The sequence below is a fragment of the Xenopus laevis genome, chromosome 7L (genome assembly GCF_017654675.1).
Source record: "Xenopus laevis strain J_2021 chromosome 7L, Xenopus_laevis_v10.1, whole genome shotgun sequence".
Classification (NCBI taxonomy): domain Eukaryota; kingdom Metazoa; phylum Chordata; class Amphibia; order Anura; family Pipidae; genus Xenopus; species Xenopus laevis.
Genome location: NC_054383.1, coordinates 32226231 through 32245075, shown reverse-complemented (window position 1 = coordinate 32245075; position 18845 = coordinate 32226231). Strand labels below are relative to the sequence as shown.

Genomic DNA, 18845 nt, shown 5'->3' with positions numbered 1-18845 from the left:
CGAATGGTTTCTTACCGCTTATTGCACAGTGACAGAAACTACTGCTTCCGGCAGCCTCATCATAGTGCTGTGGGGTTCCAGGAATCTGGACTTCTAAACACCTTGCGTTGTGTCTGAGAATAACCAAAAATGACTAATTATGTGAGTAAATCGTATCACCGCTGTGCCTGTGTGTATACATATCTATTTACGTTTCATTTGGAGCAGAAACCATTAACTAATATCAATAATGCAGATTTCGGCAGAGTCTTTCAACTGTACCTTTGGCTGTTAGAATTTCTTTTCCACTAAGGATTTTAGGACACATTTGTGTAAAAGCAATGCTTTGGGCCTAAGTCTAAATTATGCTTAAAGGGTGAAAGCAATAGAAAACCATAGCTTTATGCATCTATTGTATATAACAGTCCTCTTCCTTGGTCATTTTAAAAAAGCACAGGATCACCTACTAGGTTAAGTACCCTTTAAGGGGAAGATGACCACAACATTTTACATTTGCCGTGTGTGTATAGATGAGCCTATTCTTAGCAGCATTTCAGTTGGTCTTCATTATTTATTTTACATGTTTTTGCCTTACTTATCTGCCTCCTTTCCAAATTGAATTTCTACCTGATTGTGATGGTAACCAAAACTGATTATTTTTATTGCTTAATTTCTGTTCAGGCCCTCTCCCATTCATCTTCCATTTTGATTTCAAAATTGTTGCTAGGGTAATTAATCCCAAGCAATGAGGTAACAGAAGGATCCTTTAGAATCCCAGAAATACATCTAACATGTGCTAGGAGGTTTCCAACAAAAGCAATCCAAAAGGCAGTCGTATGAATAAACTTTATGTACAGGGCTTATTGATACATTACCGTGTATATGGTGTTGGCAGCTTAAAGTTTTATAAAATATTTAGGCAGTTTGTAGACTAGGAAGCAACTCAGCAGATCATGTTCTGTCTCCTGGAATTTGTACAGTGTGCTGGGAACTGGAGAGGTCAAGCCTCTGAATACTAAAGTGGACATACAGTAACGGTATTGGACCTGTTATTGAGAATGCTCGGGACCTGGGGTTTTCCGGATAAGTGTTCTTTACGTAATTTGGATATTTAGTTAGAAATTATTTAAACCCAAACCCATTAAGGATTAATTATATCTCAGTTGGAATAAAATACAAGTGACTTATGAATGATGCTTAAAGTGTTGGATACATGTACTTGTGCTAGATAAATAATGGCAAATCAATAAACAGATGGTAGTATTACAAAAATAATAGTTTGACTGGAAAAAAAATTAACTTGCTAACAATGCGTTTCATCAAGCGTGAGAAAAGTTCAAACTGCCAGGCAATCAATTTTTCATAGTTAAAATTAAGCAGAGGTAAAAAAACCACAACCTTTAATAAAATTGCCCTTTAAGCACGATGAAAAGTCTGAATACTGTAAAACTATTCATTTTATGTTTCTGTAGGCACGAGGCTTTGGAGAATATGACTCTGATTTTAGTGACGAAGATGATGGCAAAGAAAAAGATGCTGACAGAAGCAGGTACTTTTTTTTTAACATAAAGATAGATGATTATTTTATTGTAGTTGATGTGTATAGCATTTAGGACATTTGACACTGACATTTGAATTCAATGGTGTAAACATATTACAAAGTGGTCTTCTGAGCAAGTGTACGCGTTTAGAGGTTCTGAGATATTATCAGTTTTATACTGCTAGGCAGGATTTAGCTCAACAGCTCTCTTTGATGGGCCAGATTGTCTACGACTCTGTCTTTGTAATTTCTATGCATTTCCTGGATTCCGGAAGTGAATGATTTTTTTGGTTCTTGACTTTCAGTTCAGCTAAAATCCTGCTGTTCACATTCTCAAAATGCAAACATTTCAGAAACCACTAAAAATATAATAAGAATGTAAATGGCAAAAGTGCTCAGAGAAGTATCAATAATTTTTTTGGTTTAAATCCCCTTTAAGTTCAATCTTGTTGAATTTTTTTTCTGGTACTGTATTGCTAGCAACCCTGGACCAATACAAATTAGGCATGTGCCAGCCTACCCCTAGTTCTGGCTCTGGTTGCTAATGCTACCAGCGGCTATTTATTGCATCAATTAACATGTAATTGCTACTTGACATCATTATGGCCCATCTTGCAGCCTTCAGTTGTCTCAGCTGCCTCATTAAGCAATTTTTTTGTCTGAAAAAATGCACAGTGTGTAAATGAGATGATGTTATATGTCAAATCTCCTGCTGGAACCACCTGTCACTCATTTATCAACACTGGCCAAATTTTCCCATGGGAAGCAATTCATAGCAACCAATCGGTGGTTGGCTTTCTTTCAGTCAGTTGCAGGTTGAACATTAAATGGAACAATTTGATTGGTTGCCATGGGTTACTGCCCAGAGCAGATTTGCCTAGTGTTGATAAATGACCCCATTGTCCTTGTGGGGTTACATGTATAACGAAGGAGTTAAAAACATAATATATAAAAATATCCAGAATATTTCTAAACTAGGTCCTACAGCTTTGCTCAGAATAAGCAAGGCCACCTTAAAAGCTACATCAATACAATGTCTATTGTGAACATTTAGTGGGTTCGTAATGTATGAGAGATAAGTGCTTTTCTTTTGTCTCAGCAAAAACTAAATTGCACACTTGCATATATACTGCTATAGCTGCTTCTCGTTAAAGGCATTTGCATTCAGTTTGTTATTGAATAAAGTATTCATAAACAGCCCTGGATTGCTCTAGAGAATTAGTATTTTTTATTTATGCAGTGCTAACATCCAACATTGCCTGAGGACCCTATCATGTACATACATACACTATGGACGGTTTAATCAGGATCCAACTTAAGTGTATGTTTTGGTCTGTGGAAGAAAACTCAAGTTAGCACAGAAAGAATTTACAAAGGTATTGCAGTGCCCAGGCTGGGATTAAGCCAAAGAATGCTAGCAATTTTTTTTTCACTGTGCTTTCTAGATTTTACCTCTGCTTCTGTTTGTAAAATCCAACTTTTAGCAATCACTCTTTGGGGCTCATTTACTTAGCTCGAGTGAATGATTAGAAGAAAAAATACTTTGAATTTCGAACGTTTTTTTAGGCTACTTCGACCATCGAATTGGCTACTTCGACCTTCGAAGATTTCTGATCGAAGGAAAATCATTTGATCGATGGATTAAAATGCCCAGACACAAAGGGGCACATTTACTTTGGGTCGAATATCGAGGGTTAATTAATCCTCAATATTCGACTGTCGAAGTTAAATCCTTCAACTTCGAATATCGAAGTCGAAGGATTTAGTGCAATTCGTTCGATCGAAGGAAAAATCTTTTGATCGAACGATTAAATTCTTCGAATCAATTCGAAGGATTTAATCGTGCGATCGAACGATTTTTCCTTCGATCAAACGAATTGCGCTAAATCCTTCGACTTCGATAGTTGAAGGATTTAACTTCGACAGTGGAATATCGAGGATTAATTAACCCTCGATTTTCGACCCTAAGTAAATGTGCCCCTTTGTGTCTGGGCATGGGTGCGGTTGGTAGTTCAGCAAAAGAGGTAAAAATGTTCAGTATAAAAAAAAAATGGAATATCATTTGCCTTCTATACTAATGAAAGGTTCTATTTGTTTGTTGGCTGTCAATTTCAACATGTCTATCACTGAAAGAATTACAATAATAAGTTTATCTTGATGTGCCTCATTTATTTCAGAAGTAATTCTGCCTGTGGTTTCAATAAAAAAGGAATAGCAATGGTATTATTCACCTTCTGGTAGCATTAGCATATTAGCAAGTCCCATCTTTTATAGTACACCTGGCACATGACTGGGAAATAAATAAAATCCAAAGGTTCTGCAGTTCACTCCCTTTGCCGGTAAAAGATCTGTTCTCCCTCAGATCAACCACAATGTAAAAACCTTTCCTTCATACGAAGATATACCAGCGCTGCAAGCTTAGGGATAGACACCAAGAAAACACAAAAATAAAATATAGTGTAGTATTTTAAAATAAGATTTGCACCTCTTTGTGCAACTGCTATATGGTGTGGTTTGACGTCTTCCACCAAGGGATTCAAGTGCCCTTTACCCGTGACTTTTTAGTGATATACGTGGCCACCTCCTGTGTAAGGTAATGGGTACTTACAAACGTTTAGTTTTGCCACTAGCATATAATATGATTCTTTGTCCCAATCCTGGTTATCTTTAGGTCTATATGTGTGCTTAGAATAAGCATAAATACAGTTCGTCTTGGGGTTCTCCAGTCCTGCGTTCTACTCTGGATGTTTAATTGCCTGGCGATGTTGGTAGGACACGCGCTCCTGGTCTCCCCCTGATGACGTCACTGCTCAGCCTACGCGTTTCGTCTATGCGACTTCCCTGGCACATGACTGTTCCTTTTCTGTGGGGTTCACCCAAGTTCTACAGCAAAAACTGGCATTTCTAGTGGTAGAAATGCCAATTTTTTTTAGCAAGCACTACAACTTAGCTGACATGGATAACACGGAATAGAAGTGCAACTCGTGAACAGACCGGGGAGTCCCTTGCCCTGAAGGGAACTGGGGAAACCCCTACTATTTCTATTACGGCTTCACTAGCCCCAATGATGTAGCAATACATATATATATATATATATATATATATATATATATATATATATATATATATATATATATATATATATATATATATATATATATATATATATATATAACAAACAGGGGAAAGTTGTGCTCACCACTAGTTTCTAAAATCACTAGGCGGGGGTGCAATGAGGGTGTGACCACAAAAAACATATAGACAAATACAAGATTCCTCTGCACTCAACCCATTATCAATATATTTAAGACAGCGACATTTTGTGCATACTGCTACTGAAAAATGCCTTACCCTTTAAACAAAACAGGGATTGTTTGTCCATATATTGCAATATATTTAAGCTGGCCAACTACGTCAAAGTCATCCCATATCTGATTCATTAAGAATTCTATGGTTTAATTATACATTTTATAAATTAAACCATAGAATTCTTAATGAATCAGATGAAAATTGAGCATAGGACTGGCCAGATATGGGATGACTGACGTAGTTGGCCAGCTTAAATATATTGCAATATATGGACAAACAATCCCTGTTTTGTTTAAAGGGTAAGGCATTTTTCAGTAGCAGTATGCACAAAATGTCGCTGTCTTAAATATATTGATAATGGGTTGAGTGCAGAGGAATCTTATATTTGTCTATATATATATATATATATATATATATATATATATATATATATATATATATATATATATATATATATATATATATATATATATATATATATATATATATATATATATATATATATATATATATATATATATATACTGTTCAAATGACCAGCAACTCCAGGGATTTCAGTGAAAAAAGTTTTGTATTTAGATAAGTGCAGTTACAGCCAACGTGACGTTTCGGTCCACTCAGGGACCTTTCTCAAGGCAACTCCACCCTACACCCATAGGGGTATAAGTAGCCTATAGTGATAGATCAATTAAGGAAATTACATCATCAGAAAGTGACATGTGCTATGTAATCATAAAATCACCAATTACAATATCTAAAAGAAGTAAAAAATTACTTTAACATGTCAAAGTGCTAATCGTGATAAATTGATAAATAGAGCAGTGTTATAAAATGTGGTAGCAGTTACCTAAAAGATTATAATTCATTGTAAAAAAGTGTTACAGATAATTTAGAATATCGTGCTATATCTTACAAAATATGTAGAATACCCAAAGATATCATTCCCACTATGTATCTATTTGTTTGTCGGGGGCTAAGTCACTATCCATTACACAATATTTTAAATTCCCAAATAGCAACAATCTAAAATAAAACCAGATATAGGAATAAGGAGAAGTTTAGCCAAAAGGTCCAAATACACCCAGGAATCCCACAAAGCTCCAGTGTCGCCATCCAGTCAGAGAAAGGAACCTCATGTATACGGGGATCCTAAAAGTTCCAAAAGTACAACAGTTATTTTTCGGTCAGGAAACAGTTTAATTGCAACGCCTTATTGAGACCCCTAGGGGCCACGCAATCCAGCTCAAAAGTCCAAAATGCTTCCCTTTGTAGTAGCCTTTTGTCAATGTTGCCCCCCTCTGACTGGGTCCGTGATACAGTCTATCGGCATACATTTAAACGCTGATGCTGGATGTTTCGCATGTAACCAATGTTGCGCTACCGGTTGTTTCGATATGTCTTGTTTGACATTTTGTTTTGGCTTAGGGTCTAAGGCGGCTCGTATTGTGGATCGATGCATACTTATGCGTTCCCTCAGCTGTCTGTTCGTCTTCCCACAGTATATGAGCCCGCAGGGGCATTTAATAATATAAATTACATTGCGGGACGTACAAGTGAGCCTATGTCTAATGTGGTAGGGTTTACCCGTATGTGGGTGAAAAAACTTCTCTCCTGTTATAAGAGTGTTACACATAACACAATTGCCACATTTAAAAGATCCCAGCTTTTGAAACCCATGTTGTACATTCATGTATTTTCCTACCGGATCTGTGGACGACAGTAGTTCTTTCAGATTTTTATTTCTCTTATATCCAAAACACACCCGATCATTATGCACTGCAGTTAATTCTCTGTCCGTTTTAACGATAGGCCAATGCTGTAAAACATAATTTTTCATTAGTGGAGCACAGGCATCATAAGTGGTAGTGTAATACAAGGCATTTTGTTTTGTTTTAGTTGCTTGTCCACGGTTAGTATTACCCCTTAGCACTTCCATCCGGTCGAGGCTTAAAGCCCATTTTTTAGTCTCTTGTATTAATTTTTCAGGATAACCACGCCCCAAGAATTGCAGTGCCATATCATTTAGAGCCATCTCTCTCTCTTGTTGGTCACTGGTTATCCTTATCGCCCTTAACATCTGTGATCTCGGGAGGGAATTCAAAAGATGTCTAGGATGGCTACTGCTATAGTGGAGAAGTGTGTTCCTATCTGTGGGTTTCTGATAGACTAATGTTTGCAGCTTAAGGAGTTTGTGATCTTTGTATATCATCACATCCAAAAATTGTATGGATTGAAAATCATAGTGTAATGTAAATCTAACAGTTGTAGTTAGTTTATTAAGATCATCCACAAAGCACAGTAACTCCTGTTCAGGCCCAAACCACAAGAAAAACAGGTCATCGATATATCGTCTGTAGTAGCCCCCATTTTTACGGAACAACGGATGGCCCAAAATATTCTGTGTCTCATATTTATGCATGAACGTATTAGCATAAGAGGGGGCTACATTAGAACCCATAGCCGTTCCTGATAGTTGCAAGAAGTATTGGGTTTCAAACTTAAAGTAATTTTTTCTTAGTATGAACTCCAAGAGTGTAAGTACAAACTCCACCGGTGGTCCCTTATATAGAGCATTGTCTGACATTAAGTCTCTGACAGCCTCTATGCCCTCATTATGAGGAATGCACGTATAGAGGCTACTGACATCCATAGTAACCATAATGAAAGACAGATCATTGGAATCAATGCTATCAATTACATGCAGGAAATCAGTAGTGTCCTGTACATATGAACCAGTACCCCTAACTAGGGGCTGTAATAGGGAGTCAACGTACTTGGCTATTTTCTCTGTTAATGAGCCCACGGCAGCTATTATAGGTCTCCCTGGTGGGTGTGTAAGATGTTTATGGATCTTAGGCAAGGAATATAGTACGGGTCTTACCGGATGTTCCACATATAGTGCCCCACACAGTTTCTCAGAAATCCAACCGTTTCTACAGGCATCCTCCAAAATTCTTAGCAATTGAGCCTGAAATTTAAGAGTGGGGTCAAAGGTTAAAGGCTGATAACATTTTTCGTCTGACAATTGGCGTATTAACTCATTCCTGTAATACTGATAGTCCAGGACCACCACCGCTCCGCCCTTATCAGCTGGCTTAATAATGATATCAGTCCTGTCCTTTAACGTTTTTAAGACAGCCCTTTCTTTTTTAGTTAAATTCCCCCGATGTCCCAGTACTTCAGGCATATGTTTGGTGGATTCATCAAGCATCCTGGAAAACGTTCTTAAAGATATACTAGCAGTACCTGGATCAAAATCACTCTTAGCTCCCAACATCATGAGCGTACTATCATCACCTGTGGGAGTCTGCTTAGTATGCTTAAAATATTCCTTTAGATTAAGTCCACGAGTGAATCTATAATTGTTCACTATGTTGTTAAACCTATGTGTGGTCACTGAGGGCACAAAGGATAGACCCCGTGCAAGAATGCTCACCTCGTCCGATGTGAGCTGGTGGCTTGAAAGATTTATTACTTTCCCTGCATCAGCCTCATTCCCCGTCGCGGCGGTCTTCCCCGCACTTTGCCCCTTGTGGTGCTTCCGGCCTCCACGTCTGCACCTTGCGCGCCTCCTCCATCCGGTGTCGCATCGGCGTCTGGAAAATCCCGCTGTATTGTGCGGGTGTGTGCACCAGGTTCTTCCTCCGAGTCCCCGCTACTTGAAACATATCCAAGGGGGCGCTGAATCCTGCGCGTCATCAACCTGCGCCTCGGTCCACCTGCTCTTCCGCCATGACGCCACCGATACACCATGTTCTCTTTGTAATCTTGTTGTACGCGTAATGCTTTAGATCTTTTAAACGCAAGTATATCGTTTTTGTAATGTGTAACTTGATCGTTTAACCTCTGTAGCCAGTCTACTTCCTTATCCTGTTTCAGTGTATCAGAATTGGCATTTTCAAAGTGTAACACTTCACTCCGCACTTGTTTCAATTCACGCCCTGTCTCTTCTATTACTAGCAACATAAGCTCTAATGAACATCTGTCCAACACAGCGCACCATCTGTTGCAAAAGTCTATGTTTGTTCTGCCAATTGTAGGGGTATTATTGATACGGAAACCACGAGGGATCCTCCTCTCCCTGTAATATTCTGAGAGACTACAAACCTTTCACTTCGGATGAGGCTTATGTTGCTAGTAATAGAAGAGACAGGGCGTGAATTGAAACAAGTGCGGAGTGAAGTGTTACACTTTGAAAATGCCAATTCTGATACACTGAAACAGGATAAGGAAGTAGACTGGCTACAGAGGTTAAACGATCAAGTTACACATTACAAAAACGATATACTTGCGTTTAAAAGATCTAAAGCATTACGCGTACAACAAGATTACAAAGAGAACATGGTGTATCGGTGGCGTCATGGCGGAAGAGCAGGTGGACCGAGGCGCAGGTTGATGACGCGCAGGATTCAGCGCCCCCTTGGATATGTTTCAAGTAGCGGGGACTCGGAGGAAGAACCTGGTGCACATACCCGCACAATACAGCGGGATTTTCCAGACGCCGATGCGACACCGGATGGAGGAGGCGCGCAAGGTGCAGACGTGGAGGCCGGAAGCACCACAAGGGGCAAAGTGCGGGGAAGACCGCCGCGACGGGGAATGAGGCTGATGCAGGGAAAGTAATAAATCTTTCAAGCCACCAGCTCACATCGGACGAGGTGAGCATTCTTGCACGGGGTCTATCCTTTGTGCCCTCAGTGACCACACATAGGTTTAACAACATAGTGAACAATTATAGATTCACTCGTGGACTTAATCTAAAGGAATATTTTAAGCATACTAAGCAGACTCCCACAGGTGATGATAGTACGCTCATGATGTTGGGAGCTAAGAGTGATTTTGATCCAGGTACTGCTAGTATATCTTTAAGAACGTTTTCCAGGATGCTTGATGAATCCACCAAACATATGCCTGAAGTACTGGGACATCGGGGGAATTTAACTAAAAAAGAAAGGGCTGTCTTAAAAACGTTAAAGGACAGGACTGATATCATTATTAAGCCAGCTGATAAGGGCGGAGCGGTGGTGGTCCTGGACTATCAGTATTACAGGAATGAGTTAATACGCCAATTGTCAGACGAAAAATTTTATCAGCCTTTAACCTTTGACCCCACTCTTAAATTTCAGGCTCAATTGCTAAGAATTTTGGAGGATGCCTGTAGAAACGGTTGGATTTCTGAGAAACTGTGTGGGGCACTATATGTGGAACATCCAGTAAGACCCGTACTATATTCCTTGCCTAAGATCCATAAACATCTTACACACCCACCAGGGAGACCTATAATAGCTGCCGTGGGCTCATTAACAGAGAAAATAGCCAAGTACGTTGACTCCCTATTACAGCCCCTACTTAGGGGTACTGGTTCATATGTACAGGACACTACTGATTTCCTGCATGTAATTGATAGCATTGATTCCAATGATCTGTCTTTCATTATGGTTACTATGGATGTCAGTAGCCTCTATACGTGCATTCCTCATAATGAGGGCATAGAGGCTGTCAGAGACTTAATGTCAGACAATGCTCTATATAAGGGACCACCGGTGGAGTTTGTACTTACACTCTTGGAGTTCATACTAAGAAAAAATTACTTTAAGTTTGAAACCCAATACTTCTTGCAACTATCAGGAACGGCTATGGGTTCTAATGTAGCCCCCTCTTATGCTAATACGTTCATGCATAAATATGAGACACAGAATATTTTGGGCCATCCGTTGTTCCGTAAAAATGGGGGCTACTACAGACGATATATCGATGACCTGTTTTTCTTGTGGTTTGGGCCTGAACAGGAGTTACTGTGCTTTGTGGATGATCTTAATAAACTAACTACAACTGTTAGATTTACATTACACTATGATTTTCAATCCATACAATTTTTGGATGTGATGATATACAAAGATCACAAACTCCTTAAGCTGCAAACAAAAGTCTATCAGAAACCCACAGATAGGAACACACTTCTCCACTATAGCAGTAGCCATCCTAGACATCTTTTGAATTCCCTCCCGAGATCACAGATGTTAAGGGCGATAAGGATAACCAGTGACCAACAAGAGAGAGAGATGGCTCTAAATGATATGGCACTGCAATTCTTGGAGCGTGGTTATCCTGAAAAATTAATACAAGAGACTAAAAAATGGGCTTTAAGCCTCGACCGGATGGAAGTGCTAAGGGGTAATACTAACCGTGGACAAGCAACTAAAACAAAACAAAATGCCTTGTATTACACTACCACTTATGATGCCTGTGCTCCACTAATGAAAAATTATGTTTACAGCATTGGCCTATCGTTAAAACGGACAGAGAATTAACTGCAGTGCATAATGATCGGGTGTGTTTTGGATATAAGAGAAATAAAAATCTGAAAGAACTACTGTCGTCCACAGATCCGGTAGGAAAATACATGAATGTACAACATGGGTTTCAAAAGCTGGGATCTTTTAAATGTGGCAATTGTGTTATGTGTAACACTCTTATAACAGGAGAGAAGTTTTTTCACCCACATACGGGTAAACCCTACCACATTAGACATAGGCTCACTTGTACGTCCCGCAATGTAATTTATATTATTAAATGCCCCTGCGGGCTCATATACTGTGGGAAGACGAACAGACAGCTGAGGGAACGCATAAGTATGCATCGATCCACAATACGAGCCGCCTTAGACCCTAAGCCAAAACAAAATGTCAAACAAGACATATCGAAACAACCGGTAGCGCAACATTGGTTACATGCGAAACATCCAGCATCAGCGTTTAAATGTATGCCGATAGACTGTATCACGGACCCAGTCAGAGGGGGCAACATTGACAAAAGGCTACTACAAAGGGAAGCATTTTGGACTTTTGAGCTGGATTGCGTGGCCCCTAGGGGTCTCAATAAGGCGTTGCAATTAAACTGTTTCCTGACCGAAAAAAATAACTGTTGTACTTTTGGAACTTTTAGGATCCCCGTATACATGAGGTTCCTTTCTCTGACTGGATGGCGACACTGGAGCTTTGTGGGATTCCTGGGTGTATTTGGACCTTTTGGCTAAACTTCTCCTTATTCCTATATCTGGTTTTATTTTAGATTGTTGCTATTTGGGAATTTAAAATATTGTGTAATGGATAGTGACTTAGCCCCCGACAAACAAATAGATACATAGTGGGAATGATATCTTTGGGTATTCTACATATTTTGTAAGATATAGCACGATATTCTAAATTATCTGTAACACTTTTTTACAATGAATATTCTTTTAGGTAACTGCTACCACATTTTATAACACTGCTCTATTTATCTATTTATCACGATTAGCACTTTGACATGTTAAAGTAATTTTTTACTTCTTTTAGATATTGTAATTGGTGATTTTATGATTACATAGCACATGTCACTTTCTGATGATGTAATTTCCTTAATTGATCTATCACTATAGGCTACTTATACCCCTATGGGTGTAGGGTGGAGTTGCCTTGAGAAAGGTCCCTGAGTGGACCGAAACGTCACGTTGGCTGTAACTGCACTTATCTAAATACAAAACTTTTTTCACTGAAATCCCTGGAGTTGCTGGTCATTTGAACAGTGTATGAATTTTTTACCGTGCACCCGGGTAATCGATGTGACACAGTGTGCCACCCAGACGAATACGGATATATATATATATATATATACATACACATACATACTTTTAGTAGCTAAATTGGTAAATCATTAAAGCTGCTATACCAATTGATACAGTGTGGAGTACATTATTCTCTCTGAATATGTAACTGACCTTTTTTTCTGCAATGGCAAGGTGTTTGTGTATAGACATTGGCAAGATGGTTATTTATGAAGTAACCTTCAGTTTTTTTTATTTCATGTATAAATTCTCTTTTTTCACCCATTCGACTTTATTGCATTTTTATATAAAATGCTGAACTTGCCGTTGCAAAGTGCTTTTGTCAGATGTAACCGAGCAAATGCAATATCACCTTCATTGAATTGATGTTTTTAGCAGATTTAATGCTGCATCATTGTGTTTCTCTTATGTTTATCCAGAGAAACATGTCTGATTTATTGATTTATTAATAAGCCGTAAAGCTTTGTTTTGAAATGCAAATAATCAAAATAATGTATAAATGTTATTATGTTCAAAGAAATAACCTACCAAATCTAATACATTTGCCAAACTTTAGGTTAAAGAAGGATGAAGCATTACTTAAGAAGCCCTTTCAGAAAGACAGACATGTAAAGGTTGCTCACAAAAAGGTTGCCGCTGATGAATGGGACAGGTAAGAAAACAATCTCATTTTCTTTTAATTCTTATTTCTTTTTTATTTATTCTTAATATTTTTTCTCTTAATATTTTTTCTCTATCAGGGAAGAAGCAAGAAATCGAAGAGTCCACTTAATATCCATGGATGCTGTATCCTTTGCCTATAATTAATGGAAATACCTAAATGTAACTGCTCATTAAAGACTAAATATTTTGTACAGTTCTGATGAGTGCATTATTTTGACAATTAATATGTTATGTTTAAAGGACACTCTTCCTATATGAACTATAAAGACTATGGTAAATGTGGGGGTAGTGAAAGCATAGTAAATGTTAAATTTGATTGTACATGTATGGGACCTGTTATCCTGTGGTTTTCCGGATAATGGATCTTTCCATAATTTCGATTTTCATTCCGTTAGTCTACTATAAAATCATGTAAACATTAAATAAACCCAATAGGCTGGTTTTGCTTCCAATAAGGATTAATTATATCTTAGTTGTGATCAACTACAAGCTGTTGTTTTACAACAGAGAAAAAAAGAACTTCAATTTTTTTTGGATAAAATGGAGTCTATAGATTTCTGGATAACGGGTTTCCATATAATGGATCCCATACCTGTGTCATACTGAAACACTTCACTCCATACATACATACATATATATATATATATATATATATATATATATATATATATATATATATATATATAGTGGATAATGTACCCCCTACTGTAATTTATAAAGATATTATAAGTCACAGAGGAGTTATGTGACCATGCGGCCTCGTGCTTTTATAAAGGTCACATAACTCCGAGGTGACTTCTGATATCTTTATAAATTTAAGTAGGGGGTATATTATGCATTATAATCTACAGTTTTTGCATGTCTTACATCCTGGCTTTCATGTATGGTCTATAAATGCTACACTATGTTTTGTGTGTATTAACCCTGTTTGTTTCCCCTGTGTGTGTTCACCTTATTTAATGTTGTTTTTTTGTATTTGCCTGTACTCCCTTGTTTGTTCCTTTTATTATCAGCTTTTATCATAAGCTCTGCCTTTAATGGAGCATGAGGAAAAGCAAGACGAGTGAGACTGGACACGGAGGATGGGAGGGGCAGCTGAACATGAGAGGGAGAGAGAGATTTTGCCATGGTGGGAGGGGGAGCGAGAGACTGAGGAGGAGAATGAGCTATAGAGAAGGCATAGGACAACGCATGCAGCAAAGGTATTTGTGCGCAGCATGTACTAAAATGCGTTCCGTAGGAGAGGCATCATGGGTGGGCGGAGAGAAACAGGAAACCGGAGACGGAGGGGCTGGGAGAGAGAGACCTGAAATTAAAGTAAGAGCGACGATAGTTGAGAGGGACAGAAGCAGCGCGCCTGTAAAGTAAGAGAGTTATGTGTGGAAGACAGGTGGGAGGGGGTTACAAATGAAGAGAACGCTGTAGGGAGAGTGCAGCAGCTGCAAGTGCTGTCACTTTAAGCATATAAACGGCGCGTTCTGACGCCAGAACGCGCTGTTTATAGGGATATAATTTACAGTCTGGTCCCATAGGGAAATGACCAGACTGTAGATTATATATATATATATATATATATATATATATATATATATATATATATATATATATATATATATATTTATTTATTTTTTTAGAAAGGAGTGAAGTGTTTCAGTATGATACAGATATGGGATCCATTATCTGGGATCAGAAAGCTATATACTCCATTTTATATGTATGCATATATAAAATGCGTAGACTGAAATGCGTAGATGTCCGTACATCTACGTATTTTTGTGCTGTTTTTATTTTATACATTAAGGGGCAGATTTATTAAGGGTCAAATTTCGAAGTAATGGGAATTATTTTCAAATTTGAATTGAATTTGGACTATTCCGTAGTCGAAACACACAAAAATAGCTCGAAATCCCAATTTTTTTACTTTAAATTTTCAATTAGACCCTTGATAAATCTGCCCCGGAATGAAACACTTGTTATTTATTGGAATAGAATTCTCATATATAGTGGACATAATAGCTTGGTGCATCATTTATCGGTACAAATTTTCTACATTCATTTAAATTTAACAGCTTTAATGTGCTTTCAGAACTTAAAGGAGAAGGAAAGCTACAGTGGAAGTTTATTGCCAATAGATTAGCCACAATTCATTCTGTAGAAGCTTTACCAAACTTGAGGTAACGGCTCTAAAAGCTCTCTGTGTTTGTTTAGGATAGCAGCTGCCATGTTAGCTTGGTGTGACATTACTTCCTACCTGAGTCTCTGGCTGCTCACTTATAGCTCTGGGCTCAGTTCACAGCAGGGAGGGGAGGAGAGAGAGGAGTAAACAGAGCATTCTCCTCCTAGCACCAACAAACCACACCTCCGCCACTAATTCCGTGCAATACCTGCGCGCAGCCCACCCTGGTGCACCTGTTGGGACTGCTTTCATCATCACGGGGTCGTGCTGGGCTAAGAGCTGGACACATTCTGAATGTGAGGAGCAGATAAATGTTCATTCTTTCATGGGTTCCTTAAGAACGGGGAGATGATTTCAGTGGTGATCATCTTGTCATCGTAACTGGCCAATAAGTTTCAGAGGAGTGTGGAAGTGGCGGCCGCAGATCCGAGACAAGCGTGTTGGACTGAGAGACGCTAAAGAACTTGGAACCACATACGGATACGCATTGTTTTGTTTTTTTTTTTTGTTTTTTTTTTAAAGATTTTTATTTTTGCTGTTCACAACACAACAACACACACATTAACATGTACAAGCATTGCTATGACAATCCAATAGCAGTTCACAACAGGTGGAAGAACCCAGCATCTGGTGCCTGACACTTGGGGCATATGGCATTGGGGTTCCTGCCCATCACTTTTAGTCTCAGCGGGGTAATAAACTGTAGGTCCTGTGCATTATTCTCTATTGAACCATCTTATCCCTGGTAGAGATCAGGAAGTCATATACTCCCTCTATAGTATCCTCCCTCATTGCATTATCTAAATGAGGTATATCCACAACCCACTTGCTCTTTACCTTCTGAAATGGGTTCCCCAGAGCAGGGATTTGTAGAGGTCAGATATTAACTTTTTGGGGCTAGGATCCCATAGTCTGCATTCATACTGTGAAATCTTTCATGGGTTCCTTAAGAACGGGGAGATGATTTCAGTGGTGATCATCTTGTCATCGTAACTGGCCAATAAGTTTCAGAGGAGTGTGGAAGTGGCGGCCGCAGATCCGAGACAAGCGTGTTGGACTGAGAGACGCTAAAGAACTTGGAACCACATACGGATACGCATTGTTTTGGTTTTTTTTTGTTTGTTTTTTTAAGGTTTTTATTTTTGCTGTTCACAACACAACAACACACACATTAACATGTACAAGCATTGCTATGACAATCCAATAGCAGTTCACAACAGGTGGAAGAACCCAGCATCTGGGGCCTGACACTTGGGGCATATGGCATTGGGGTTCCTGCCCACCACTTTTAGTCTCAGCGGGGTAATAAACTGTAGGTCCTGTGCATTATTCTCTATTGAACCATCTTATCCCTGGTAGAGATCAGGAAGTCATATACTCCCTCTATAGTATCCTCCCTCATTGCATTATCTAAATGAGGTATATCCACAACCCACTTGCTCTTTACCTTCTGAAATGGGTTCCCCAGAGCAGGGATTTGTAGAGGTCATATATTAACTTTTTGGGGCTAGGATCCCATAGTCTGCATTCATACTGTGAAATCGAAGTAGAGCCTGACTGTGAGCCAAATTGGGATGTCGCAGTTGGAGATGGCGATATAGCTGGATCATGGGTTAATTCCGTTTCTCTTTGAGTTGGGTCAAAGTAGGAAAGGTGTAGTTGATTAACAAATCATTTAAGTGCCAGATCCCCAGTTTAGGCCAGTAGTGGAAGTCTGGCAATTGCAATAGGTGCTGAATGTTTGAGTTCCTCCATAATGGGGTTTACGGTGAGGGCTTAGGACTTTTTTGGGTCATCATTTTCCGAACTAGAGCCCATATTCTCTGTGGAATTGTCCGTACTGGTGGCAACTCAGGGGTGTCTTTACTTTTCCTGTATGGGGCGTTTCTAATTGCCTCTAGGGAGCCTGCTATAGAGGCATGGAGTGCAGTTAAAGTGTTTTCTGGGTTTGGACAGAACCAGTTATGTATATACATTAGTTGTGAGGCATAGTAATAGTATCGGAGATGTGGCAGGGCAAGCGACAGCTTGCTGATCCTAGGGGATTTGTGGGCCCATATATAGGGAAGTAAGAAAGAGTCTATGTGTTTGTGTACCTATTGGGCAATCCACACTGGAGCATGTTGCATCACATACAAATATTTGGGTAAGAAAATCATTTTGAACAGGTTCACCCTGCCCCATACCGTGAGTGGGAGGCGTTCCCATTGACCTGCTTTACTTTTAAATAACTGTGTCACTGGTTCAATATTGTCCGCCACATAATCTTCAAACTTGTTTGATATGGTAACTCCTAGGTATTTAAATTTTGACACCCACTTTAGTCCTTGGATTTCCCCTTCAGATCGGGGTGCCTCAATGGAGAATAGGATAGATTTGCCCTTATTCACTACCAGGCCACTGAAAGTACCGAATTGGTCAGTCAATTCAAGAGCCTTGTGCAAAGAGTTCTTGGAATCTGCTAGAAATAGAAGGATGTCATCTGCATAAAGGGCTACCTTTTCTTCCAACCTCCCATACTTGAGCCCAATCACATTGGCTGATTGACGTAGCATTATGGCTAAGGGCTCTATTGCCAGGGCAAACAGTAGGGGGGGGAAAGCGGGCATCCCTGTCTAGTTCCACGGGATAAGGGAAATGCTCTAGAGAGAGTTATTGACCTGTATACGGGCAGTTGGAGACTGGTAGAGTAACTGAATCCAGTTTATGAAATTGCAGCCTATCCCAAAATTCTCTAACACCTTCCACAAATAGGACCACTCGACTGAGTTGAATTCCTTCGTGGCATCTAGGGATGCTAGCATTCTGGTGCCCACATTGTGATGTTTAACTTGGAGGTGGGAGTACAGCCGCCTCAGGTTAATGGCCATGCTTTTGTTGGGCATGAAGCCTGTTTGGTCTGGATGAACAATTGTAGCTATCACTTTATTTAGGCGCTGGGATAGAATTTTTGCTAAAACTTTAACGTCTGTATTGATAAGAGAAATGGGACGATAGGAGTCGCAAGATTCAGGAAGTATAAGAATTATGGTAGCAGCATAGAAGGATTGAGGAAGTGAACCTGTCTCTTTGCCTCAACTAGTGTGGCATGTAGTTTGGGAGTTAGTTGGTCCCCGAGAAAGCGGTACCAGGCGGCCGGTAGACCATCTGGTCCAGGGGTTTTCCCTGGGGATAGGTTTCCGATGGCTTCTGCATATTCACCCAAGGTTATGGGGGCATCTAGATAGGAGGACTCTGCCGGGCTAAGCCTGGGGAAGGTAATGTCTTGTAAATATTGATCTAGCTCTACACTGGAATAGGAGTTGCGCGTGGAATAGAGGTCTTGGTAGTAGTTTGCAAATACTTCTGCAATGTCCTCCACCTTAGTCATATAACTGCCAGCAGTATCCCTGATTCTGGCTATCGTTGTGGGGGGGTTGCTTAGTTTAGCTAGATACGCAAGGGTCTTGCCATTTTTGTCCCCTTGATGAAATATCTTTTGGTTAATATAGTTTTTTGCGGGTGGCGTTAGTTTGCGCTAACTCAAGATCTCTCTGAGCAGTGACCAGATTCTGATGACTCTTTATGTTGCC

At 39.4% G+C, this 18845-nt stretch overlaps 1 protein-coding gene across 1 annotated transcript in view; it reads left to right on the top strand.

Annotated features, from left to right (window-relative positions):
• The first annotated feature begins 71 nt into the window (after positions 1 to 71).
• Positions 72 to 18845, top strand: part of fra10ac1.L (fragile site, folic acid type, rare, fra(10)(q23.3) or fra(10)(q24.2) candidate 1 L homeolog) — a 48961-nt gene continuing 30187 nt past the window's right edge. Inside the window, exons 1-4 of the mRNA NM_001093463.1 lie at positions 72 to 141; positions 1452 to 1528; positions 12991 to 13086; positions 13175 to 13220. Coding sequence (NP_001086932.1) covers positions 130 to 141; positions 1452 to 1528; positions 12991 to 13086; positions 13175 to 13220 — 231 coding nt within the window. The 5' untranslated portion in view covers positions 72 to 129. The remainder of the gene's footprint in view (positions 142 to 1451; positions 1529 to 12990; positions 13087 to 13174; positions 13221 to 18845) is intronic.